General features: G+C 41.1%; 3 protein-coding genes across 4 annotated transcripts; 1 reads left to right on the plus strand and 2 right to left on the minus strand.

Annotated features, from left to right (window-relative positions):
• Positions 1–6,513: 6,513 nt before the first annotated feature.
• Positions 6,514–7,677, minus strand: LOC133012015 (D(1) dopamine receptor-like). The gene has a single exon (XM_061079975.1). It carries the CDS (start codon positions 7,630–7,632, stop codon positions 6,514–6,516), a length of 1,119 nt encoding a protein of 372 aa, XP_060935958.1. The 5' UTR covers positions 7,633–7,677.
• Positions 7,678–8,905: 1,228 nt separating this feature from the next.
• LOC133012276 (uncharacterized) lies at positions 8,906–22,177 on the minus strand. Its single transcript, XM_061080254.1, has 5 exons — positions 21,079–22,177; positions 19,567–19,754; positions 12,377–12,505; positions 12,212–12,264; positions 8,906–8,918 (listed from the first exon to the last, which is right to left on the minus strand). Exons 1-5 carry the CDS (start codon positions 22,175–22,177, stop codon positions 8,906–8,908), a joined length of 1,482 nt encoding a protein of 493 aa, XP_060936237.1.
• Positions 22,178–23,410: 1,233 nt separating this feature from the next.
• pin4 (protein (peptidylprolyl cis/trans isomerase) NIMA-interacting, 4 (parvulin)) lies at positions 23,411–26,146 on the plus strand. 2 transcript variants are annotated; one of them, XM_061079507.1, is made up of 4 exons: positions 23,411–23,555; positions 23,698–23,765; positions 25,083–25,202; positions 25,733–26,146. In XM_061079507.1, the coding sequence occupies exons 1-4, from the start codon at positions 23,519–23,521 to the stop codon at positions 25,889–25,891; spliced, it is 384 nt and encodes a 127-aa protein (XP_060935490.1). In that variant the 5' UTR covers positions 23,411–23,518; the 3' UTR covers positions 25,892–26,146. The 2 variants fall into 2 exon arrangements, with proteins under 2 accessions (XP_060935490.1, XP_060935491.1); XM_061079508.1 differs by having other exon boundaries at positions 23,704–23,765.
• Positions 26,147–27,242: the final 1,096 nt, after the last annotated feature.

Raw genomic sequence — 27,242 nt, forward strand, 5'->3', positions numbered from 1 at the left:
GGGGATGTTTGTTCAGCTTGTCACTGTGTCATCGCTCGGTGTCTGTTGCTGAGTGGTCTGCTGTACTATCCTCTTGGTCTGTTAATCCCCTTTTTGGATGCACAGAGCAGAACCTAAAAAATATGCAAGGGTTTCCAGCAGTAGTTGTAGTTATTGCTTCTGCCTCTCCTTTTCCTCTCTGTTCTCTTATTCCTGCAAAATACAACTTAAAAGGAGATTTCCTTTTCAAAAATGTGACTCTAGCACACATACAGATAGAGCACAGTAGCCATGTTTTTCTGAAAGGAGAACTGCAGTGATTATATTGTCAGCAAACTCACTAGAGACTAAAGATTAAATGATGAACAAATGGAATTTATGAGCACATGTTGTTGTATAAAGTTGTGTACCCAGTGCCTTCCTGTCAGCGTCTAGAAACCATAGAGGATAACAATTTAGCAAGCTAGCAGCTGTAGTAAATGTAGTCAATACAAAGGCACAATGACAGAGTACAAAGACGAGGTCCTTGGGAATATCAACCTTTTCTCAGTCATATATTGAAATGAAATTTCAAATAAAAGAAGACACCCAGTAGAGCATATATCTCTGCCAAGGCCCCATAAATTCAAACAAGCTAAAAGAAATTGTACACACTCATAGATCTAAGCCCGCTTAGTATGCCTGCTGTTTTCATCATTATTTCTTGAGAAATTCTAAAATATTTGGAAAAACAGCATACCTCATAAAGAAAGTAAAAAATTCCATTGATCCGCTCCATTAACTGAATCAGCTCCAAAAGTTAGTCGGTCTGCAGAAATGTAGATGATAAAAAGGAGCAAATACACAGTGGGCTGTTGAAACTGAGTTGTTTACTTGCATTCGTGCCAGACAGACAGCGACCATCACCTTCAACTCAGGTGGAAGAGACGACCTTGTCATACATTAACCTGCAGTTTCAGGAACCACTCTGCCTCTGTCGGTCACTTATGCCCATGTTGTGCTCTTAAAAAAACGATGAGACGCATCTGCACCCTTCCCACAAGCTAACTGATTAGCATTAGCATCGTCAAAATTCACCCGTGGGGCATCCTACCAGCATGAGCATCAACACTGGCTTCATTACCAGCGAGATCTCCGCTCAGAGCCGTCTCTCTCCGACAGCACCTCTCTCCAGCTAAGCTGCGGAGCGTTGCTCGAGAGGACATCAGCCCTCTTCATCAGCAGGCCTCATTTGCACCCAGCTTAATATTCATTGTATAATTTGATCTGCTTTCACTGACCTGGATTATTGCTCATCTAACAGGATTCACTTATTATTTTTTAACTGTGCCTCTGTGACCGTCTGTAATAGGATGAGGACGATATTAGAAATTATAAATAGATATATGACTTATAAAATCGGTCTCTATTTCTGTGGGGGATTTGATCTGACCCAGGTCAACTCATCTCCATGTTTGGCTCATCTCCAGTAGAGGTCACTCCATGACACAGTATGATTTAGGCAATATACAGGCAGATTTGCATAGATATTAAGAAGCCAGAAATAAACAAAATAAAGAGGCAGTGGAATTTGAATATAAAAGACGGAGTGAAGTGAAATGTGAAAGTGCTTGTTAGATAAGTGGATTAATGGAGATGTTTTAGATAACAGCTGCTGTGCTCCTGTCATTAAGAAGGCTGTTGCTTCCACTTTACCTTCATATGCAACAGTATAATTCCTGGCTTGCACTCAATCTCACTTCCTGTCTTTTACAGATAGTTGAGTAATTAAAGGAAAAACCTGATTAAATGAGTGAAGCTCCACTGGAACCAGTTGGAGTGATGAATGGCAACGGGGCACTGCCAGTGGCCCGCAGCGCAGACAGTAAACAGAGCGCGGGTGGAGAAAGAGAGAGGAGGGATGTATTAAGAAAGGGCAATGAAGAGCAAGACTAACACAAGGAGGAATGGAGGGGGGGGGCTTGCCACAAAGGACGAACACTAAAAGTCAAAAGATGTGCACGGCCGTCTCCAGCTGGGGCTTACGCATCTATTTTTGAAGCTCTGAATTAAAAAGCCAACTGGTGAAATCTGATTTGTCTTTACAGAATTTTGGGAATTTCTCATCTTCCGTGGTTTACAAAGACAGCCTCCTGCAGCCCTGAAATCAACACATTTTCCATGGATGACTTTACAGGATGAAGTGTGTGCGGCAGTAGCGCCCAGTTGTGTGCTTGTCATGTTGACCACCCGCTCCTATCTGTTGAAAATGACTAAAGAGCATCTGTTCCTCCCGCAGAGGAGACCAGACACAGACCCACAGAGTAAAAGCATCTTTCATCATACAAAGTGCATCCCTGTCTGTCAACATGTTGATGCACTCGATCAAGTACTAGTCAACAGCACTCTCATTCTCAGTTATGCCGATTCTCGTGTTGTGTGAAGTATTAAAAATGCATTAGGCGCTAAGCAATTATGCTAGCTTGTGAATAATGCATACAGTATTTAATGAAGAGTTATACAGATAATTGCAAACAGTTTAGTCACATTTTGAACCCTAAAGATCCCACATGTAGGGACAGGGTCACAAGGAAAAGATTAACTACATTAACTTTCACATGTCCAGGTGGGCCTCTGGACATGTGACAACAGAGGACGCCTCATGGGAGAAGTGGCAGCAGTTTGACTTTGGTGATATTTACAGAGCATCCTTTGAGACTCTTATTTTTTTTAAGTTGCCATTGCTTGATACTTACATAAGACTCTATCCTTCTCCTTGCCCCTTTTCTTTATCTCTCCCTGTCTCAGTAAATCGTTTCCCCAGGGCCAGTCATTAGCATCATCTGAGGTTGCCATGTCTAACATCACTGTTTCGATGTGCCAATCAAGAGAGACAGTATCGGTTTGAGAATCCCCGCAGCCCTACTGGGAGAAAAGAAAAAGAAAAAGAAGACAGTGGAAGGAAACAAATTGTCATTGTTTACAGAGGATGCAGTTGACATTGCAGGGACTTTTTGTTGGGCGCTGGAGCAGGTGATAGTTGCGCTGAACCACACACATGCACACACACACACACACACACACGGCACACATTCACCCACACACAAACTGTGTCTTGTCGCCACCTCAGCCATCACTCTGAATGATGTCAGTCAAATTAATTGCTGTTCCCTTCCCGTGGCACGCTTGAGGAGGTTTCACAGAGGCAAGGACAGTCCGGGGCCCAGAGAAAGCAGGCTTTAAAGGACAACCCTGTGTGTCTGTGAGTGACTGTGTTTGTGTGTGGGTGTGTGTGCGAGAGAGAGAAAGAGATGGAGAGAAATTGTCATCGTCACAGTATTTAGTAAATTTGATTTAAAGATCCATCCTCTAAATCGTCTTGAGACTTGCTGTTCTAATCCCTCTAAAATGTCCGCCTGTCTATTATGAGTCAAAGTCAGATTTTATGCTCACTGAAGACCAGACATGTCGGCAGAGATATTCATTATCTTTAATAATCAAAAGCTTGATGTCAAATCAGTTTACATTTTCATTTATCATTTAAGAAACAGAAGACAGATCCGGGAGAGAATGTTCAACTGCGTCTCTTCTCCATGACATATCCTTGTCTACTCTCACGTCACACTTCAACTACCTCAAGCTCCTTCTCTCAATCTGAATACATGACGGTGTGTCCATTTATGTGACAGGTGAAATCTTCATGTTGAAAAAGTTTCTAAACCCTTGAAAATGTACAGTCACCTCTGTCTCACTGTTTCAGTTATGAACCAAAATGCATCAATTATTTAAAGGTCCAAAAAAACACCTTAATCCAACAAATAAAAGAAACAAAACCAGCAGTGACTTGATTCTTGTTGTTCTGGGTTTGTACCCTCATGGTTGAATGCACTTATTGTAAGTCTCTTCGGATAAAAGCGTCAGCTAAATAAATGTAATGTACTGTAAAAGCAGGAGGATTTAAGAGGTGTCACAGTGGCTGCTCTACTTTATTGTACCAGGCTATTCACCGCAGACTGGGCCTTTCACTCTGCTAATGATGGTAATACATAACCAGACTGAGCACACATACACACACACACATGTGAACACCAGAGTTTTCTGAGAGTGAAATTTTGTATGTGAGACTCAGCTGGTCCTATCGGGGTTTTACCCTTTAGATTCTGGTGTGAAATGTGCTTGAGGAAGTTTGTATGTGTGGAGGTCAAAGCTGCACCGTCATACACGCACACACACACACACACACACACACACACACACACACACACACACACACACACACACACACACACACACACACACACACACACAGTGGACGTCATGAAACCGGACAAGTACACTTTTATTAAGCTGTCCAATGAGATATTTCAACATGGCTGAAGCACATACTGTCATCTGAAGTTGTTATGGAAATAATATAACAAGATGAATGCACTGGCCACACCTCTATAACAACTGAATACTCTAAAGAGATTGTTTACAGTCACGTACACAAGCCATCCTTTGTTTATGTCATTAATGCTTACTGTAGCTATACCAGATAGAGTAAGTCAGTACTTCAAACAAAATACAGTACAAACCAAATCAGAGGTAATGGTTGATATTGATGTCCTTGCTTCTTGGTCACATTCCACGACAGTACTTGACTGGTCTAGACAGGCATGTATGAGGGGGCAGCCACAAATCTTGAGGGGGTATTGTGCCTTATTATATTATTATTATTATAAATTGGGATTTAGTTTGAGGGGGCACAACATTTATTTGAGGGGGCCAGGCCCCCTCTTGCCCCTGCCTAGACCCGGCCCTGCTTGAAAGGATCATTCCTGGGTCCTATTTTCAGGTTTTCAAAGGAAATTTGATGATATTACAGAGTTAGATGAGAAGTTTGATACCAGTGATAAGATTCACATTAGCTTCTGCTTGCTCTGTCAAAAGGTTTGATAAAAATGTACCAGCCCCTCTAAAGATTATTAATGAACATGTCTCAATTGGTTGAAGTATAACAAACAGTAAATTGTGATTTTAAGATTCTTTTTTTGTGGGAAGATTTCCTTGACCAGGGGAAGTGATTTCCTGGACACTTGTCACTATGAGGCAGCATATTGTCCTCAATGTAACAACTTTATTTTAGACCTGGGACCTTGGAACACATGGCATCACTAAAAGAAAATACAACTCACAATATGATGTACCAGCAGTCAGACAATCGGGATCCCAGGTTTCAAACTAACAAAATAAAAGCAAGTGGTGGAAATGCTTGAACAAACCGTTCGTTAAGAATTCATTCAATCAAATTAGTTTGTATTTCATTTTTTCCTTTTGCTGTCAAGGATTATTTTTGATAAACATTTTATGTGCTGTCTCTTAGTTTTTCCCACTAAATTGTGGCTTCAATAATCTGCCTAAACTCTTGGTTTATGACTTGTTTCATGCTCGGCTGCTTGCACTACTTTGATGGATTTTATTGTGGTGATTTCAGTATTTCCCAGATTTCCTCTGTGATTAGCTTGGGGAGTAAAATGATATTAGGAATGATAATAAACCTATAAAATTAGGACCCAATGTGTAATAATCCAGCATTTTCATCTAATAATTTACTTTAAAAATCAAATATAAATGGATTTACTCAAATGAAATTCAAATACAATTCTGCATCAGCCTCTAAACAAAGTTAAACAGTCAAAGACACCACAAGTCAGGGAAAACTTGTTTTGGTCTTTGTCTATTCCGTAATAGAGGTAATCAGCTGTTGTCTATGAAAAATACAGGACACAATGTAATATGAGACACTCATCCATAAATCACTTCAAAGCAGTGAAACTGATAATTTATCAGATGTCTGTTGAGGACAGTTGATTTAAAGTTATACTGATATCATCTCATTTTGATGAGATATAAATAACAACTCTGAGACATAAATAGCAGTTGCTTGTGGATGGAATTTACCCTACATGTTCCTCTCTGTGAAAATATGATTTGGGTTGATGCTTTACCAAAGGAACCCTAGCAGAGCACCGGATGTTAAAAAAATGATTAAAAATATTTCCGGGTGCTGTCGTATAATTTGTCGTAGTGTTCATGCTGAGTGCTGCAACTACACTGTATTTAGAGGGGCATGTTTTGACGCTGTTTGTGTTTGGGTACGTGTGTGTGATGGTATTGAAGAGAGCAGTGTCTGACAGCATTAGGGAGTGTGCTGCCCAGTCATGGGATTATCTATCCCAGAGGCATGTCAGCACCGCTGTACTCCCTGGCACAGCAGCAGAGAGTCTTAATCTCAACACCCCAAATCCCCTCTGCTCTTCCTGGAGCTTCTACAATTTGAAGACGATGTAGCGACCATAATGAACATGGAAAGCTCAGTCTGACTGTCTGCACAAAGGTGGGCTTCTCGCCTGATGCAAACACGGGTACATAGAGGGTCACCGGATCCTTCAGTCACACAAAGAGTTCGCACAGAGAGCAGTGTCCTCGTTTGAAGTTGATCAGACCGGCCTCAACAGGAACACTTGGACTCCTAGCATTGAGGATGAGTCAGTGCTGTGAGAGAGTCATGAGTCATTTCTTGTTTAGACTGACCGTCTCTATATTGTGGCCTCCTGGATACAGTCTGTGGCAGCCCAGCAGGATGGAAAAGGCCTTGCGGAAATCTGCATTGAAGGCGTAGATGATGGGGTTGAGGGAGGAATTAGCCCAGCCGAACCACACGAACACGTCAAACGTTGTGGAGCTGATGCAGGGGAAAGCCTCCCCTCCACTCGACTGCTCGCAGAAGGGCACCATGCAATTCAGGATGAAGAACGGAAGCCAGCAGCACACAAACACCCCCATGATGACCGACAAGGTCTTCAGCACCTTGGTCTCCCGCTTGAATGTCATTTTGAAAGAGCTCTCGGACTCTGCGAGGCTGGATCCTCCGCCCATGCTATCATGTCTGTTTTTGGCACTTTCGGCTGCTCGCTCCAGGGCAGATATCCTCCTAATTTGTCTGTGGGCAATTCGATAGATCTGGGTGTATGTCGCCACCATTATGGCGACAGGAATGTAAAAGCTTATCAAGGACGTTGAGATGGCGTAGGTCCTGTTAAGGCTCGAGTCACAGTTCTCCGGGCTGTGGTACGTTGTAGCATTTAAACCTGAAGAGCCAGACAACCCAGTGAAATCTCTGTAAGATTTAGTTTGGGCCTTGTGCCAGTTGAGCTGTACTGGGATGAAGGAAATGAGGACAGACAGCGTCCAGGCTACACTTATCATCACATAGGCAACTCTGGGTGTCATCTTCCTTTCATAGCGAAAGGGGCTAGAGATGGCCCAGTACCGGTCCAAGCTTATCACACAAAGGTTCAAAATGGACGCTGTGGAGCACATAATGTCAAAAGCCACCCAGGTGTCACAAAAGGAGCCAAATGGCCAGAACCCGGCAATTTCTGTCACCGCCTTCCACGGCATCACCAAGATGGCAACCAAGAGGTCTGACACAGCCAGGGAGATCACAAAAAAGTTGGTCACTTTTGTGCGAAGGTGTCGAAATTTGGTGACAGCCGCACAAACTAGAGTGTTTCCAAGCAAGGTGGTGAGGATGAGCAGCGAGAGGAAGCAGCCGGTTAAGACGCGTCTTGAGGGCGCCTCATCCAAAAACCCACTGTCGATGACCGCTGTGAAGTTCTTGAGATCCATCCCTGAACACGTGCAGGTTGGCGACAGTTCCTTCAAGTCATACTGTGGAGTTTTGCTACATTATAACCACTCATTTACAATCTAGAAGGCTCCTGTGCTGCAGCCTGGCACAAAAATCTCCATCCCTGCACGATGCATGCCGAAAGATTAGATGTTTGAGGCAAACGCATCCTGGGTTGGTCATTTGGCCCCTGACATTGTAAATTAGATATGACATCATTTGAGCTGCAGTGTCGAAGAGGTAGCAGTAACTTAATTCCTCAGTGTCTCAGTAGCTCCCATTTCCGTTTGGGTTGTGTAGGTCCCAAACAGCTGTAATTTGAGGTTACTGCTATTTAAAGCCAACAGCAGCTCTGTGGATTAAAGAAAGAAATGTGTTAAAATAGGGTTAGGGTTACCATCATCATTTATATTGTAGTTTCTTGTTTATGTTAGACCTGATATGCATAGGCCACTTTTAAAGCCAATTATATCGTGTAGTGACCATGATCCGTTTTAAAATACCATATTGTCTATTACTGTCAGAGCAGGATCTTCCCATGGGCACATTGTAATTATTTAGACATGCCTCTAATCAAGTCTCACGCCTCCTGATTTCCATTAAACGCCTTAAATGCAGTTAGTGGGTTTTTTAATCTTCATCATCAAACTCACCTCTTACTCACAGCTGAATCCTGGTGTATTATTTCAAAATAAATGTTCCAATCGCCTCCATACAGGAACAACTACACAGCGCACAGCGCAAAGTCCGTCCAAAGGGCACTCCGGGCTCCGTGTTCGAGAGAAACAAACCCAAAGAGCAGTCCGACTCTGTCCTCGACGGGCTGCTGCTGTGCACGAATAAATAATACAAACAGGAGGATTCAAATGTCACTCAGCCATCACCGCTCCCGCTGCGTCCTCTGGCAGCCTCAGTGCGCGTCTGCGGCCGGAGAGCGTGCGCTCCGTCGGCTCACAGGCTCACATGCACCGTGGCTCTGACGTGATGCTCCGTTCCAGAGGGCAAAAAAGAAGAAGAAGTGGTGAGAGCATGTGAATGTAGCCCCCCAGACGACCACCTCTCCCACACTGCTTTACGCACAGCACGATCGTCTGCCGCTTACTCAGAGAGTAGAGGTTGGAAAATGCCACAGTTCCAAGTAGACCCGCCTGTCATCAGCGGGGATTTCTCTTAAAATTTGACCTTATAAAATCTTCACTTTTAGTTCGATGAAATTAAGATGCTGGTTATAAAACGGAATCAGTGCAAGGGCCAAACACGCAGGGAAGTGGGCTAATGAGGCCACCTAATGGAGAAGGAGAACTATTGCGTCAGGAGAGGGAATTAAAGGTGGATTCACTTATGTTCAGGTCTCACTTATGTTCAGGAATATATTTAAATAAAAGAAATAGATATTTAATAAGAAGAAGAGAGATTAGAAGAAAACACTCTCATTCTTCATCCACAAAAGTGCTGTTTGTTTTCATGTGCAGACCGATGTCACCTTCAGCAACAGTCATCTTTCCTGTCCTATCTGACTGATGAATTGTGCACAACTTGTAAAACTCCTGGCAATATCTGTCAGCACGTACCCCTAGTGTTTTTTTTCAGCTCAAGCTGGTATCTCGCATGCGGAGCATCATGGGAAGCATGCCAGCTGTCACCTTACAGTGATGTAAGTACTTCTGACAGGAGGAAAAGAAGCAGCTTTTACCCTTTTCCATCACAAACATCAACTCTATATGACATTCAATAGATGGGTTGGACCCACGAGACTCAAGGACCCATACAAAGAAGGAACTAACATGTATGTTCACTCAATGAACTCCCTTTACCATATGTATTCTCACTCTGCCCAAGTCTTACGTCCAGATTATAAACTACATAGAATTATAATAGGCATTATAAAATTCAAATAAAAAAAAAAACTATTTCCCACAACAAACAAGTAGAGGGGTCTAGAGCTATTCGTAAGTCCATCAAATCATACCTTTACTAGTTGTATAGATACAGCAAAATACTTAAAAAATACAGATCAAGAAAAAGGAATATCAATCAGTTATTACATTTTATTTGTATAGCCAATATTCACAAATTACAGTTAGCCTTAGGGATTAACAATTAAGTGTAACATCCTCTGTCCTTTACCCCTCGACGAAAACTATCAACAAAATAAACCATATTATAAGATACACAAGGGAAATAGAGGTTGTGTGAAAACAGAGCACATTAACAAAATATCAATATTTACAGCATTTATGAGAAAAGACAGCATCTAACATAAATGGAGAGCATCAATGTTTGAAGTATTTATACTGACAGAGATGAAGGCATAGTATCAACAATTGTAACGATAGTGGTGTAGCAATAAGGGTAGTACATGTGGGCAGGCATATTGTATATCGAATAAATCTAGTTGTAGTCATAATCCACGATCAGATGTCACCAAGATCCAGGATGTGGCAGCAGCTGTGATCTTGGATCTGCAATGATGGACTTTTACTTTAACTTCTTGACGAGTTTGCCTCTTTCATATTGATTCCAAACGTAGAAGGAAGCAACATCAATTTACCACCACCTTTACGACTTGTAATGTAATATGTCATTTGTTCATATATATTCCATACAGAAATCAAACCAAAGCTTAAAAGGTTCGCTAACCGACTGCTAGTTGTAGCCTTGTTGTGAATGGACAAGCATAGCAGTATTGTGCTCTCCCTAAATGTATAAAGTTATAACCTGAACTTCAAATTGGCCGTTTCGCAATCATGCCATCTCAGAGTGTTCTGCTCACATCTATCCTCCAAAAATCATATCAAAGTGGCCTAAAAAACAACGAATTAGTAGCATATCAGCAGTTCTGATTTATAATGATGTTTGATAATTGATTTTCACGATTTAATAAGATGACAGTATGTTCTTGTCCTTTCCCTGGTCTCTTTCTGTGAGTGCTGCCTTGCCTTGAGGGCATACAAGTCTTGACAGCCAGTCAGGGTCCAGAGTTCAAAGGTCAGAGGTGAGTCCAGGGATAGAAAAGCGACCTGCAGTGCATTGTGGACCTTCTACAGAGCGTCTCTCTCCACTTGTCAATGTTCAAAGCTACAGCTGCTGCTCCTCTTACTCACGTCTAGTGCGGTTCAAAGGCTCCCGTGCCAGACAGAGCCTGCTGCTGCTGCATGTGCTGTTAGTTCCAGTTTCTTGAAAATACAGATTGTCTACTCTTACTCTAATAATGAGATGAGTCACTGAGTTACTTCTGCTATTCAGACAAGTGAAATGTGATGAAACAGATCTAATCTACTGCGACGCTTGTAAACGTTTCATTATTAGAGAGACATGTTTTGGCTTGTGGCCGTCGTCAAGGTCGTCACCGCGTTTCACATGTTTTTGTTTCTTCTGTGCATGGCAGGTGCTGCTTGAGTGACTTTTCTTTATGCACCTTGAAGGTGAAGGTCAAGTTTTGCCAGATACCTAAATTCTGCTTCTTCAGTGAGATGTGACAAAAAATGAGTGGGCGAATCTGTACCTGTAGAATTTTCTTTTCACATCATCTCTCAGACACCACATGCTCCCATGCGGACTCGATCTGATAGGGATTTGAATCTTCGTAGATCCTCTGTGTAGATGTTCAAGTCATGACAGAACTCTTGAGTGTTTTTGCCCTGATGCTGGATGACAGGTACCCAGCCAAAACACACAAATGCTATGGAGAGGAAAACAGGCTGTATCACGAGCCCAAACGTTTCAAAGCCTCAGCCCTCTCTCTCTCTCTGTGCTGCTGTGTTTGTGTGAGTGCACATGTGTAGCTTCATATCAGTCTGTGTGTTTTCCGTGTGCTGGCAGGCAAACGTGTCAGATCTTGGGGTTCTCCAAGTGGGTAGTGTAGTCTTACACTGCCTGTTTTTTTTTAGCCACTTGGTTCAAACAGGAGGTGGGGAAACCTTGAGCCACTTCTAATTGTGTCCACCTCACTTCCAACACCTCTGCCTCCATCTTCCCTCGCACCATGACAGTATACTATGTAAGTATCGGAAGACTATTAAGATTTCAGTTATGAATTTAAAAATTAGAAAAAGATCCATTAGTGCTTTATTTAATTTGTCTTGTGTACTGTTTATTGATTTTTTACTTTGTATAAATTATTACTACTTGCTGGACATTTTTTATCTTTGAAACCGCCAAAAAACTTAGCAGCAAGTCAATAGGATGTAAAATTCAAGAGGATTTACAAGCATTCAGTGAAAAGTGATTGATTTATTTTAAGAAGGCAGCACAACATTTCTAAAACAGAAATAATGTTTTTCACATTGTGAAAATTACTTTGTCAAACTCAGAGTACATCCTATTAGATTCTTGAGTAAAAAAGTTGCATATAAATAAATGAATACATTAATGAATAAAAACATAAATAATAATGATAAATACATGAAGGACATTTTTTGCATTTAAAACTGCACAAACATGTGCATTGAATACATTCACTGGTCACCTTAATTAACGAGAAGGCTCTTATTAACAAGTGAAGCTGAAGAGCTGAAAACAGACGAGAACCTTCATCTTTTAATTGAGTTGTTTAGTCTCCTGAGGAAAACAATGTACCTCCAGAAGACCATGGTTCTGTTAACGAACGTTGTGTTACACTTGCCGTCAATCTGGAAAAAGAACAGAAAGAGGTTTGAAGTTACATCTCATGTTGATACCCAGTATTGATGCAACATTCAGAGCTCTGTAACTTTTGAGAAATTTGGGTTTTGGTTGACTCACCTGTTGTTGTGGTTGCAGATTGTTCAGGTTTGCGTTAAGTTCTCGGAGAAGATACGTGTAGTTCTCAGGCACGCTAACATTGTTGAGCTGGTGCTTCAGCATCCTGGTGAAGACGCCCACACAGGAAGTCTGAGATGGACAAATCACAGCACATTGTTAACAGGGTGCATGCCTCCTGAATCAAACTCAACTCGGGTTAAGGTACAACACTCACCACATGTTTTGGCACTGGCACTTCTAGTTGGCCCGACTGTAGGAACATAATTTAATATCATTAATGTACTCAGTAATGTTGACCACTTTAATTGACAGATGATGAAATGAAGAGTCATGGAGAATGAAGAATTCAACAGGAGACACATGAGAGCGTTAAATCAAATGAAGTGTGGATACTCACAGATGTGAAATTGATTTTTGTCCCTTTGTTGAGTCCATGAAGTTGCTGCAGTCCAACCATTATCTCCCCGTTCAGGTTGAGGTCTGACTCAGCATTGTAGCATAAATGCAACAGGACAACAAGGGCAAACACAGACTTAATCATACTGCAGCGATCTCAATCACTCTCTCTCTCTCTCTCTCTCTCTCTCTCTCTCTCTCTCTCTCTCTCTCTCTCTCTCTCTCGCTCTTCCTTCACAGCTTTATTTGGTTGTCTTAAGTGTGACTTCTGATGTGATGTGTCTCTGCCCATGCTTTATATACACAGAAAAAGGAAGTCACTGATGTCAGCATCCTCCACCTACCTGGAAAAACAAATTATCCGTCAAAAATTTGATCATTATCTAATGATCGAAATGTACATGAGACCATTTTGAAATGTTCTTAAAATCTCAAATTTGATGGTAAATGATTTCCAACAAGCTTTGCTTTATTCTTCAATAAGATCTGACAATAAAATCATCTACATAAGTAGTTTCTGGAAAGATATTAAGCCTTTGCATAGGAGTTAATACAAGAGACACAGACAAACAACTTAAAACTTTTTTTGTTGTGATTATTTGTAGAAATCATGTTAACTGAAACTGAACAACCTAACTTCTCAGATACAAAAAGTGAACAGAATCATCTTCACAACACCACAGTAACTTATTGCATACAGTCAAAAAGTGATTTTTGACTTTTTAGCTATAAAAATTCTGTGATACTGTTGATTCACTGGACATTTAAAAAAAATGAATCAGTTTGCTGTGCTTTTCAAACGTAGACTGTAGTTAAAAAGTGAGCAAAATGACCAAAAACACTCTTGTCTTGTTAGTTCTGAGGGGATGCGTTCAGGTCAACTCTGTGTGGTCAACAATACATGAATGCAAGAGATAACTTTGGGGGGGGCAAAGTATTTAATCGTCTAGAAATAACTAGAAAGTACAGAGACCCCTCTGTACCTCATCCCCTCCTTAACTCAGAAAACATTCTCACAAGTCAGTTTCTGTGGTCAGGAAATATTTGGTCAAGTACAACGTCATTGTTGACTGAGGGTGAGCTCATAGTTTCTGATTGGAAATAGTCGATTAGAAAATACTTATGATGAAATATGTTTGTTTCTTTATTTGGTCTATTTTTACATGTTGGGATATCCCCCTGCTCAAACTGTGGTCAGTGATGAGAGTAGTAAAGTACGTTCAATGAAACGTAATGAGGGAAAATAACCTTAGCCCCAGGGCATGTCACACTGTTCAGTATCAGCTTGAAGCGCGTCTGATTGAGCAACAATGTGATGAATTGAGTCTCTGCAATGCCAATAGAAAAAAAGCGTTGCCTGCAGAGTCCAAGGTCTCTGCAGCTCTCTGGGCACCAGGCCACACATACAGTTGTATCAGAAATATTCAACCCCCTCACCTCAAAAGACATTATAGTGATGTGGATGAAAGGTACTGACAATAAATGACAAAAAAAATCATTAAACAACAAAAGATATTTATTGACACATATTTGAGTTATTTTGACAACAGAAGTTGACTTAACTTTGAAGTTCAAATGAAAAATGTAACTCTTTTAACACATGTGCACGTGCAGTATTATTCAACCCCCAGCTTCAGTACTTTGTGGCGCATCCTCTAGCTTTTATAACTTCTAACAAACGTTTTCGGTAAGTGTGGACGAGCTTCTTACACCTCTCGATCAGAAGTGCAAAAGCCTCTAGCTCAGTGATGTTTGATGGCTTCTGTGCTGCAACTGCTTTCTTTAAATTCCACCAAAGATTTTCAATCTGATTTAAATCTGGTGACTGTGAAAGCCACTCAAGGACGTTACAGGATCTTTTTCTCAACTAAGCTTTGCTTGACTTGGAGGTGGGCTTTGGATCATTGTCTTGCTGGAAAGTCCAATGATCACCTAGGTTTAATTTGTCAACAGAAGGCATCACATTCTTCTTTAAAATGGCCTGGTATTTCTGTGAATCCATGGTGCCAGGTACACGATCAAGATTTCCAGTTCCTGCCTCAGAAAAACAGCCCAACATCATCAATGACCCACCATCAGGCTTGACCTTGGGGATGGTATTCTTATGGCCATAAGCCTGGTCTTTCGCATGCCAGACAGGCCGCTGGTCCATATGTCCATATAGTTCCAGTTTGGTTTCATCAGTCCATAGAACTGTCACCCAAAACTCAGTCATCTTATCCAAATTCCTCCTGGCATATTCTAGTCGTCTTTTGATGTGTCTTGTGGTCAAGAGCTGAGTGCGTCTTGGAGTCTGGCCATGAAGTCCTGGTTTATTCAGTGCAGGTCTAATGGTTGCCACTGAAGCACTTGTACCAGCCTTCATCAGGTCATCCTGTAGGTGTCTTGCAGTCACACAGGGGTTTCTCTGAGTTGTTCTAACTAAGTTGCTGAGGGCCCTTGATGAAATGGCTTTCTTCCCCGGCCAGGCAGGTTTGCAGCTGCTCCATATGTTTTAAACGTCCTTATAATGCTCTCAATGGTGTCTCTTGGCTCTCAGCTCCTTTCTCTTTCCCATGATTGCATCTCACCTTGAATACCTTCAAAGGTAGGGTGTATATATGGATCACAGCTGAAGATAATGAAGGATCATTATAGAGTTCGCAAAGGCTTAATTATGTTTCAACTCCACTTTAGGCCAAAAAAACTGTCAGACAGCTTTAAAAACAACAATATTATATATGGGTTGAATAATTGTGACATGGCTATTTTAACAAAATATACTGTTACACACAAATACTACATTGTGCATTTTCTGTGTTGATTTTATGTATCACTCAACTCATAAGGAAGTCATCTGAAGCAGAATCTTGCTCTTTGAAAAAACTGTAATTGATAAATCCTTAAAATCCTTGGGGGGTTGAATATTTCTGATTGCAGCTGTAGCCGTTACCAGTGATCCACAAAGTAGCTATGAGAGGAAAATAAAATTGATAAATTCCCAAGGTAATGAAAAGTCTGAAGTTTACTGACAGACATTAAATACTATTTAGCCCATTGAAGACAATGTTACATCTGCCCACTAAAGTCAAGCAGCTAAGACTGGGACTTAAAGTTTATGCAGTGTGCCGCATGTGGAAACATCTGACCTCAACAAGAACTGTACTGAAAGAAAAAAAAAACACTTGTAACACATATAAAAGGGGCTTTCTTTCTCAACAGCCATGTCCAATGTGACAATCTCAAACTGCACTGTTGATAGCAGATCACATAAATTCAGTTCACCACAGACTTGTATCAGTGTCAAAACCATTAATATGCAGTGTTTGCAACAGCAGTGTGGGACTGCTCCGAGGACAGGGCTGCAGATATTTGAATTTCTTGAATAATAAAATAATCTCTTAATAGGTTGAAAAAAGGCCAGTATCCGAAAAATGTATGGAAATAAATTTTATTTCGAGTTACTGGAGTTATTGGAGTTACTGTCGCGTGTAACATAGCTTATTAACGTTGCCTCAATGAAAGTATTAATTAAGTGACATCTGACTGAACAACTCAACAGCAGTACAAATGCTACTATCACCTACATTTGGAGCCAGAGTCGTGCAAAAGCAATCAGGGAATGGGATTGGAATGCAGTTGAAAAACGAGCAACTACCTCTTGTCTGTAACCCCATCAGTGGATGAGGAGTTAGATAAGTGTGCAGATGACTGAGGAAAACACCGCTATTCCTGTGGGCACAACAGAGGAATTTTTTCACAAAGTCCTAAAACGGAAGAAATAATATCTCCACTCTGCCATGACAATTCCAGGACTAAGTTCCACAGTTTAATCTCAGTCACTTAGTTTAGTTAGGCTTTACGTGTAGACAAGTCTGGATGTGGAGGTTCCTTCTCGTTAAAAAAGAAGTTTTGTGTTTCCACTGTCCCAGCATTTGCTCATTGTGTGAATTCCTGGCTTTCTCCCATAGTATTATATGGTACGTATGTCGTTATTTGGCACGATGCAAATAAATTGACACTGAACTCAACCTCAACACAAGATAAAATTAACACAGAATATTTATTTTAAAAAATGTGCATTTCTTCTAAAAGTGATCTGCTCTATCTCTTACGATCTTTGTGGAGCTTTGACTTCCTGACTCATAATGTGTGACTGTGGTTAAAACAGTGTGTATCTGTCATCATGGAAGTTACTGGGGTGCTCTTGTCTGCAACACCATCAGTAGATGAGAAATCAGATGAGTCTGCAGGTGTCAGTTTGTGGAGGACTGAGGGGAACATCACTGTTGCTCATGGGAACAGCCGGGGAATCTTTCCACGGAGAAAAAGTCCCAGGAGGGCAGAAAAAATATCTCCGGTCATATGTCAGCTGACGATTACAAGACCAAATTCCACAGTTTGATTTCGACTTAGTTAAGTAGATTTGACAATTTTACAACTGCTGAAAGGAGACCCGATAAAGCTTGGAGCTGGCTGCACAAGAGTTGCTCTGTTCCGTTAATTTTGAAGGGCATGAGATGATGGGCCCCTGGGCATTGTAGCCTCCCAGACTCTCTGTCCATTCCCCAAGAAACACACAATTTATGAAGTTGTCACAATAATTTATATATTTATATATGTGTATCTTTAAAACTGAGAAATGTTTTGACAAAAAATGTAACTCTCCAGTATATTATACGACGCAGAGGTTCAGGTGTAGAGACCCTGTGACATCAAGGGCCCATTCACCCGTCCATTTTTGGTGTAGACTGTGGACAGTGTTTGTGACATCATCTCCCCAAACTGATGTGTGATGATTAATGCGGTTAGACTTTCTGCTCAGATGGGAAATGTTTCACTTCTGTGTGTGGTAGAGAGAGACAGAAAAAGACCTCTGCCGTGATGTGTGCAGACACTATCAACTCGTGGAAAGCACGATCTCTCAGAGCAACGTAACGTGGGTGAACCTGAGACTGCTGACTGGGCGAAAACTTTGGTCAACTTGGAAGAGATTGTGTTTGATAAAACATGAATCTTACATTTCCGTTGAGCTTGCCACATTCAAATCTTGTTTGCTTAACATCTTACCTGCGTGTTGATTCAGAGTGCATGCAGTGTACTGTGTGTGTGTGTGTGTGTGTGTGTGTGTGTGTGTGTGTGTGTGTGTGTGTGTGTGTGTGTGTGTGTGTGTGTGTCAGAAAGTACTTTTTGGGAACATAAAAGAGTTTTATATCCTACACTTTTTTACTAATGATCATTTCATTACAAGTGTGTTTTTAAGGACAACAGCTTCAAATTACGAATCCTAAAGATGACTAAAGGGGAACATTGTCACATGTGTGAGTACCATGGCATGTATCCCTAACATGCTAATGTCCTGATCTGTGGCCGCTCCCAATTTAAGATGGCTTCTCATTATCACAACATGTTTGCCTGATGAGGTCCTGTGCGAGAGGTGTTTTGGCAGTTTTTGATCCACTCGTCCCTCTCCTACACACCTGATCCGCCAAACGGATGTGCAAAGCTCTCTTTTCCTATTTCACAGACCGTGAGGTCACTGTGAACTTGACCTTTGACCTTCAGGCCCCAAAAAGTAATGAGTTCATATTTGAGTCTAAGTGAACGTTTGATTTTAGGATATCATGTTCAAGAAAAATATAAACATACTTCGTGACAAAACCTTGACCTTTGACCCCCAGAATCGGATCAGTTTAATCTTGATTCCACGTGAATATTTGTAACAAATGAATTAGGTATTCTTGAGATATCACGTCCCAGGAATGGGACGGACAACCTGAAAGAATTATGCCTCCTGCCACTGGCTGTTTTCAGCATGGAGGCATAAAAATGATATAAGAAGATAAGGAAAATGATCTTCTGAACATAGGGTTAGTAATAGTATAACATTATATTACGTGTTCCTCCAATGATGCATTTGTATCCGTGTGAAGGTGTTGTTTATCATGGTATAAGTCATGGAGGAAAAATACCGAAGCAGCAGTTCAGATGAAGTGTTTTGTGTATGTTCAAATACAAAAAAAAACAAACTCTCACAGATATTATTATGATTAATTTGAAACGGGGCATTGTTTTTTCCATCAATAAAATAATAAATATAAAAAGGTTTATTGGCGGCGTACACTTGAATTAAATGATAAAGTAACAGGTATTCAGCTTTTGAGACCAAAACAACAAAAACTGTTTTTTTAAAGTAATTACATTTTTGTGTTCATTGTACACATACCTGTACTATAGATTACAATTTCCTGTTGTTTGGGTAACTTTTTTCTCATATTATGTGTATTATGACCTCCATTTACCACATACTTCTTTCAAAGTCTGAACCGCATGAATGTTTGTGCTCTTATCTCATTTTGATCCAAAGATAAAAATTAAGAAAAGTTATTTCAGTCAAATGTGCAGCAACAGATAACAAACTGTTGATACGAAAATTTAGAGAATAAAGTACATACAGTATGAAGAATTCAAACATATATGCATAATACTTTTTGGAATCAAATTAAATATTTGGAAGCCCTGTTAATCGGTTAATTATATTTTATATCCTTGTGGTTGCATCAACTAGAAGCTTATGCTGCTATTACATCACTTCTCATGATGCAAGACAGAAACTGCTTTCAGGCGTTCTTACGTCACTAAACAGCTGCAATGAGCTAAACTTCTGTTTCTGAGCAACATTTAGCAGTAAAACTTCAGGCACAAAAGAGGAAGCCTGTTGTCTTTCAAGCTTTCTATGTATTTCAGATGGTGCTCCACTGTGATGGGAGATTTTTAAGGCTGTAGTGATGTGTTCAGCCATTTTCCTTCAGTGCTTTCAGCGTAATGGTCAGTCCTCCAGCATCACAGAGCTGAAACTCGTCCACTCCATCATCATGTGGCTGCTGATCAGCCGAAGCCGGGGCTGGTTCTGCTTCATCCCCATCATCTTCCCTCTCCTCATCTTCTTCAAAGTCATCAGGATAGTCAGCTTGTTCTGAAAAGTCAGGAACCTCCTGAAAGGCTGAGAGAGAAAGAACCTGCTGAGTGATTGTCACTGTCGTACCAGAATAAAAGATAGCAGGAAGATGTGTACCCTTTCTGATGTCAATATGGAGCTCATTCCACCATTATGGAGCCAGGATTGCAAACAGTCGTGATTTTGATGAGTGTTTAGCTCGCAGTGAGGGAGCAACAACCCGATTGGCAGAAGCAGAGCGGAGTGAACAGGCTGGGTTGTAACGTTTGACCATCTCCTGGATGTAGACTGGACCTGATCACAGCATGGTATGCATGTACTAATGTTTTTAAACGGATTCGGGCCGCCACTGGTAACCAGTGAAGGGAGCGGAGTACTGTGAGTGAATTTAGGTTGGTTAAAGACCAGTGGAACTGATGCATTCTGGATGAGCTGCAGAAGTAGGATGGCACTAGCAGGTAGACCTGTCAGGAGAGAGTTACAATAGTCTAGGCGTGAGATGACCAGAGCCTGGACCAGAACCTGCGCCGCCTTCTGAGTGAGAAGGGGAAGAATTCTCCTGATGTTGTGCAGCATGAATCTACAGGAACGTGTTGTTGCAGTAATGTTGGCAGTTAGGGAAAGTTGACTGTAGTCACTTATAAGTAAACTACATTGTTAAAGATTAAACAAGTTGTTACCAACTTCTTTGGTTTGTGATCCCTGACCAAAAGCTTTATTTTCTTAAAGTTGACTTCAAAACGTATTTGGTGGTTTGATTTTAAGGCTCAAATAAGTAAAAATATAATTTCACAGATAAGCAAATGACTGGGGAGGATTCAAACCTAAAAATGATTTCAAAATTACGCATGAGACTGTTGTTTTTCATCTTTCCTAAAACATTAATCATCTCCCAAGTTTATCATGTGACCCGTTGGAATGGGTTGACCCAGGCTTGGGAACCACTGGAATGAAACACTCCAGAGCTGTGTCTATAGGGGTGTTACTGGCTCTATTTTGACAAGCTACAACTGTGAAATGATACTTATGCTCCGGTGCATTAATAAAATACAATCTAATTGTGTAATATATAATCATAATTATAATGTGAGGGATCCCTCTCTGTGGAGATCCCTCACTTGTGACTCTCGCTGAGGTTTCTGGGTTTTCTTTCCTCACCCAATGAAGAATTCTAAACAGAGTTTGGTGGCCAGAAACGTCACCTTGTGTGGCTGCAGAGGGCGCTGTTGCTCAGTAAAAGTTAAGTAGTGTTGCATTAATGGTACAGTATATTTTCCAACTGTGGTACTGGCACTCAAACTTAAAGCAATAATCTGACTTTAACCACTTTTAAAAGATGTTTCAGTGTATGTGTCCAGCACTACATTACCAGTGGGCTCGGCAGAATCGCTCCTCATCAGGGACCCTGATTCTCTGCTGCAGTCTTCTACAGAGGACAAACTATCATCTTCATCAAAGTCCTCAGGATAGAGGCAGTCACAGTGGTTCTTTCCTTCGACACACAAATCATCACAATCCGCCTTCTCATCACTGATAGTGTGTTCTTTCTCTTCCCATAAGAGTGGTTGGCTGAGGACCTGTGACCCAAGGGGGGAGTTTTTTCCTCCTGTATTAATGTCACAGCTCTTCCCCACAGGAGCAGAATCAGTCTCTGTGTCTTTGATGTTCGCCTGGTGAATCTTCACATAGTCGCTGCTAAGTACACAGGCAGCACTCGGCCTGTTTTCTGGGTCGAGGCTGAGCATCCTTTTTATCAGAGAGGAGATGTCATCTGAGAACACGTCAGGCATGGGGTCATACTCCCCTCTGGTGATCTTGTGTAACAGACTCATGAGGTTTGAGGCTGCAAAAGGAGGCCTGAGAGCACAGAGCTCGTACAACAGACAGCCGAGAGCCCAGATATCGGACTTGGAGCTGTAGGGGACATCCTGACAGAGCTCAGGGCTGAGGTAGCTAGGCGTCCCGACACATGTGGAGGCCAGATCAGCTGTGTTGGTCAGTACTCTGGAAATCCCGAAGTCCCCTAACTTTACCACACCTTGCTTTGTCAGCAGTACATTTGAGGTTTTGATGTCCCTGTGTAATATTTTAGCCATGTGTATAAAATGTACAGCTGTAGTCACCTGCCCAAACCACCCCATCACAGTGTCCTCTGTGAAGAACTCCCCTGGTTTCCTCTCTTTTACTTTGTCGTCTAACGTCCCAGCTTCACAGTAAGTCATCACAATGTAAATGAATCCGCCGTCAGGACTCACAAAGGCGTCGCTGCATGTCACTATGTGAGGGTGCTCCAGCTTCCTGATGATGTCAGCCTCTTGGAGAACAGCCCTCTGGGTTTTTGCAGCTCTCGTCTCCTCCACTTTCACCATCTTCACTGCGTGCAGGCTCTTCCGCTCCACATGCCTCATCAGGAACACGTCAGCTGCTCCTCCATGGCCCAAACACAGGACCTGCTCATACTGCTCCATGTTTTGTCCGAAACCGTCGAACAAAGTTCCATTTTAAACAAGTAAAACCATGTAGAGGTTATGCAGGGCTCTACATGACACAGGAAAGCAGCTGTCCACAGACGTTAGGTACTGTTTGTGTTGAGTACTGTTGCCGTGGTAACCACCTTGGTACGACACTGAAATTGGATAGGAGAACAGCCAGAGAGTAAAGCTGTTCTGCTTTTGTGTTTTCTAAAAAGATATTTATCAGTAGCTCACAACTGTTTCAAGGTTACAGATAAATGTAAATGATAATAAACATAAAATGCTAATTGTTCCTTATTCTAAGAATATATTTTGAAAAAAATACATATTTCTTTTGTCTTTCATGCTGGTCTTACATTTTGTATCATTTGTGTTTAATAAGAATTTGCATCTTGTTCAGTGCTTTACAAAATCTTTAATTTGTACAAGCATTACTGTTTTATCTCCTATCTGTTATTTATTTACTTAAATGTAATAATGGATTGGCTGTTATTTTGGTTACTACACAGTAAACACATTGTCCATTATATGCATTTCAAAATTTTAAGAACTGTAACAACATTGTAAAATACAATACATTGTAAAGGTACAATAAAACTTGTAGACAAATCTCCTTTTTGTTGCTGACTCCGTTTCTTTGGATTCTTCTCAAAGTCCAGACTCTGCTCCGTTATTTATCAACCAGCAAAACATTATAATAATAGTTATACGTACTAAAGGGGGCGAGCTATTTATTGATGCTGAAAAAGAAATGCTACGTGCCTGCTAAATGAATCAATAAAGAAATGCATTTTAAGTCGGCTACTCAAATTAAAAAGACAGTAACAAATATATGACTGCTATATTATGGGCTAGGGTTGACCTTGAAATTAACTATATAATAATATAGTTATATGAGAAACACATATATATATATAATATATCACTTTTCAAAACACAGTTACAAAGTGCTTCACAATTGAACAAGATAACAAAAAGAAAGGGACAAACACTAAAGCAGCCCAGATAATCAAGAAAGGCTTTCTCATTTAAAGTACGTTTCACGGTGCTTCTCCCAATATGACTCCAATAATAAACAACTTAAAGAATCTGCTATTTAAACATTTCCTTTAAATATACCACTTACTGAACTGCAGTATGGGTGAATGACACTAGATGGCGATGTGGACATTATCTCACCGTAATCTACCAGAAATTGGCTGAAGAAGGAGAGTGGTTTGCCCTCTCTGCGCAGGTACCTGCGCATGTGACAACAGAGACAGAGTGAATGTTGGTTTTTCTCTGTTTCATATCTCTCTAAATTTCTCTTTATTTTATTTTATTTTTTTGAGTAAAATGCCTCCAAAGGGTAAAGGTGGTAAAGGTGAGAAAGGTGAGTGAATATTCACTGTGTTTGTGTTTCCTACGTTTTAATCGAGCAACATTTATACACATGTTTCCAGTGAATAATGCAGTGCTGCTTGTTTCAACGTGACCGTGTTGTTACTGTGGCTGAACAACTGTTTGTTGTGTAGGAGCAGCTGCAAAAAGCGCAGACGTGGATAAGAAAGACAAAACAGCTAAAGGAGGCACCGCTGTGAAGGTAACATTTGACAGGTTTCGTGTGATGGAGGGATTTCCCCCTCCTCCTACCCCCGCACACTTCCTATTACACAGAGCCAGCGAGCTGACTGGAAGCAGGCGACAGTGTGAATGTGTGGTCGAGTTGTGTGTCGGTGCACTTGACACCTTGCGCAGTTCTTATCTATAGATCTCCCACCCAGCACCGGACGAGAGAAACTGCACGTCGACACGATCACGTCACATTCCACTGTGGCCATGTGTTCCGATATTGGTGGAACCCCGGCCACGCCAGTGTTTAACATGAGCACGCTATGGGTGCCGTGAGGAACAATTAGCCAAATTCGAGATATTCTGCCGTAACAATCTTCTGAAACTTGACATCCAGACAGTGGGGGTCACCATGAACAAGAGTGAGGAGAAATATCTGTGTCACCTCTCAAGGATTATAAAAAGCATATATTAAATGAAAGCAACTTATCAGTGTCAAAGCAAACGTCCATTATAAGTGTCTTTACACTTTCAAGGAATTTCACCGTAAGACCACAAATAAACGCGCATCCATTTTATTGATGCCCCCCTTCTAGTGGCAGAAACTTGGACTATGGGCAGAAAAGGTCTCTGGTTCGTCTCTGGTTCGACTCCACGGAGAAACAACAAAAAGACGAACCTGGATTGATCTGTCCTAAAATCCAAGAGGATTCTCCCTACCCTGTCTAGTGCCCCTGAGCAAGGCACCTTACTCCCCCAACATCTGCTCCCCGGGCGCCGTACATGGCTGCCCACTGCTCTGTGTGTCCTGCACCAGATGGGTTAAAAGCAGAGGTTAAATTTACCTCCTTGCATGAGTGTGCTTGTGCATGTCTGTGCATGTGTTTGGGACAAATACATGTATCTTAAATAAATGTATCTTAATCTTCTTAAAATTGTAAGGGGTGGTTATCAATCAATCAATTTTTATTTGTGTTTCCCATATTCACAAATCACAATTTTTCTCATAGGGCTTTAACAAGGTGTGACGTCCTATTATCGGTGTTACCACAGCCTTTCAACCATCCGCTCCAACGACTTCTATTAATATCAAAACTGATCATCTGACACCAACAATCACATCATAGCCAAAGCCACCGAGGTCATATTTGTCCCATATGCTTATTTTTTTATGTGAACATTAACTACCGGCCAGGTTCACCGTAATAATGTTTTTATGCCTTGCACTGATGCAATGTTCTGGAGTATATAAGCGCTAAACCGAACATCTGCATTGATATTAAAAAGCAAAAGTTATTGTATCCTAACTGTTGTTTATTCTCTTTGCTCTTACTGTGTGTGTTCCTAGGTTCGACACATCCTTTGTGAAAAACATGGAAAATGTATGGAGGCAATGGAGAAGCTGAAGGCTGGCGTCCGTTTCAGTGAAGTGGCCTCACAGTTCAGTGAAGACAAAGCAAGACAAGGAGTGAGAACATGCTCTTATAATTACTTTTTCAGTTTTACCCAGGTTCAAACCAGTTAGTGCATGTATTATACCATCAAGAACTTCACAGTGATGTTCTTCTGTAATTACATTTTTTTATCATTTTCCATGGTATGTATGTATTTAGTCGTTTATCCTGGGAGCTGAATTCAGACACAGTTTTTGCTGAAGTCTGCTCTTCAAAACTACTGACATCTTCAATGGTGGTTATAATTATAACTATGGGATTGGAGATGCTATTTATGATATTCAGACCGAAACCTCAGTATGAGTCCTGAAGGGTAATAAATTCAAGACTGATGATTATTACTTTTTTACTCACTGTGTTCATGGTTAGTTATTCCAATATGTTTTATTTTGAAACATCTCTGCACCACACCTACACTCATGCATTCTCAGGCACTGGAAAACTGTTTTCAGTGCAGTTAAACATTTGTTCCTCGTGTCACTTTATTTCTGGCTTGATACTCATATCAGGTGCATTGAGTAACTGACTGTTATTACGATGACAGGGTGATCTGGGATGGATGACGCGTGGATCGATGGTTGGACCTTTCCAGGAGGCAGCATTTGCCCTGCCTATCAGCTCCATGGATAAACCTGTCTACACAGACCCTCCTGTCAAGACTAAGCATGGCTACCACATAATTTTGGTTGAGGGGAAAAAGTGATTCAACGGTGGATATTGGAACGCAGATTCTGTATTTTCAAATGATGTTTTCTGATTTTCTTCTCTCTACATTTTGCTAAATGTTAAATAGGGATAATGATTTAAAATAAACGTGTGTAATTCTGCCAGTTTTTCTTTTGCGAAATGTACATTAGTGCACAGACAACTCACACAACTACCTGGGGTTTTCTTTTCTGTTTTGATAATGTTTGCGGAACTTAAACCACAAATGGGCAAATAAATTAATTTTCACTCATGTAGTCCAGAATGTGTAAGGTTTGTGTGGGTGGGTGTGTGAGAAAGAGTGGCAGAGAGACTTGGTGGAGGAAGTTTCGACGTGAACAACTTCTGCTTTAATGTCTTTCAGAGAGAGTTAATAATTTTACATCATACATTTTTTGTACAACCAATATTTGAAATGATGGCAGAGCCAGGACCATTGATAAGATCATGTTTCTGCTTTGATTTGGTAAATAAGAGATAACAAAGAAAGCTAGAATTTACCAAGGAAAGTTGTTCAAAATACTGAGTAGGGTTGCAGCCAATCATTTTTTTTATTATCATTCAATCAGCTGACTATATTCTCAATATCTCCATCAGTGGGTCTGATACAAATTTTGAGAAAGGTGATGTCATTAAAATGATAGTTTAGATATTCAGGTTAGTTTTTTTACTCATTTTATGTATTTCAACTATAATTAAAAAAGTTAAAATACAATGTATTTTTGACTCGTGTGTGTACAATGATTTTAATATTAGAATGAATTTGCTGGCTTCCCTTACTACAGAACTGTCCAGCGGCAGCTTCTGGTACAGGCGACATAGGCGGTTGCCTAGGGTGAAAAATGCCGAGAGGGCGGCACAAGAGAATGAATTATCATGATGTGACACATGCAATGTAAAACAATATATTAATGTCACACCATCATCCTCTAACCCCGGGACGCACCGGATGTAGAAGCGCCGCGAAAAGTGGTCCGCCTCATTTCCTCGCGCATGTTCGCACCGGCAGCGTAATGCCGGGAAGAACCGGGAAGCGCTGCGGCCACACACGTAGGTCAGTCACCTGTGAAGACCAGCATCATTTACCCCTGAACCAGCGCGGAGAAATGCCTCCCTGGGCTGCAGGGATGAGCCAGCCCCACGCCACTACGCTGCCATGGGTGGAACCAGGACACCAGTGGACACAGGAGCTGGGTCCGACCTCATGGGTAAGTTTGACAGGCTGTCGTGTTGGCAGGACTTCAACCACCTATTCATTGCACAATATCTAATAATATGTCAATTTAAAAACAAAGATGAACCAAAACAATTTCAAATTAAATATTAAAAAAAAGAAGCCCATTGCGCAC

The sequence above is a fragment of the Limanda limanda genome, chromosome 10, assembly GCF_963576545.1.
Source record: "Limanda limanda chromosome 10, fLimLim1.1, whole genome shotgun sequence".
In the NCBI taxonomy this organism is placed as follows: domain Eukaryota; kingdom Metazoa; phylum Chordata; class Actinopteri; order Pleuronectiformes; family Pleuronectidae; genus Limanda; species Limanda limanda.

Coding starts and splice junctions, on each gene's coding strand:
- pin4 (XM_061079507.1), top strand. CDS start 23,519: ATGCCTCCAAAGGGTAAAGGTGGTAAAGGTGAGAAAG. Junction 23,556..23,697: donor AGGTGGTAAAGGTGAGAAAG/GTGAGTGAATAT, acceptor TTTGTTGTGTAG/GAGCAGCTGCAAAAAGCGCA. Junction 23,766..25,082: donor AAGGAGGCACCGCTGTGAAG/GTAACATTTGAC, acceptor GTGTGTTCCTAG/GTTCGACACATCCTTTGTGA.
- LOC133012276 (XM_061080254.1), bottom strand. CDS start 22,177: ATGGAGCAGTATGAGCAGGTCCTGTGTTTGGGCCATGGAGGAGCAGCT. Junction 12,506..19,566: donor GACTGACCATTACGCTGAAA/GCACTGAAGGAA, acceptor TGTCCATCTCAG/ACTTCCTGTGTGGGCGTCTT. Junction 12,265..12,376: donor ATCTGCAACCACAACAACAG/GTGAGTCAACCA, acceptor TTCTTTTTCCAG/ATTGACGGCAAGTGTAACAC.
- LOC133012015 (XM_061079975.1), bottom strand. CDS start 7,632: ATGGATCTCAAGAACTTCACAGCGGTCATCGACAGTGGGTTTTTGGAT.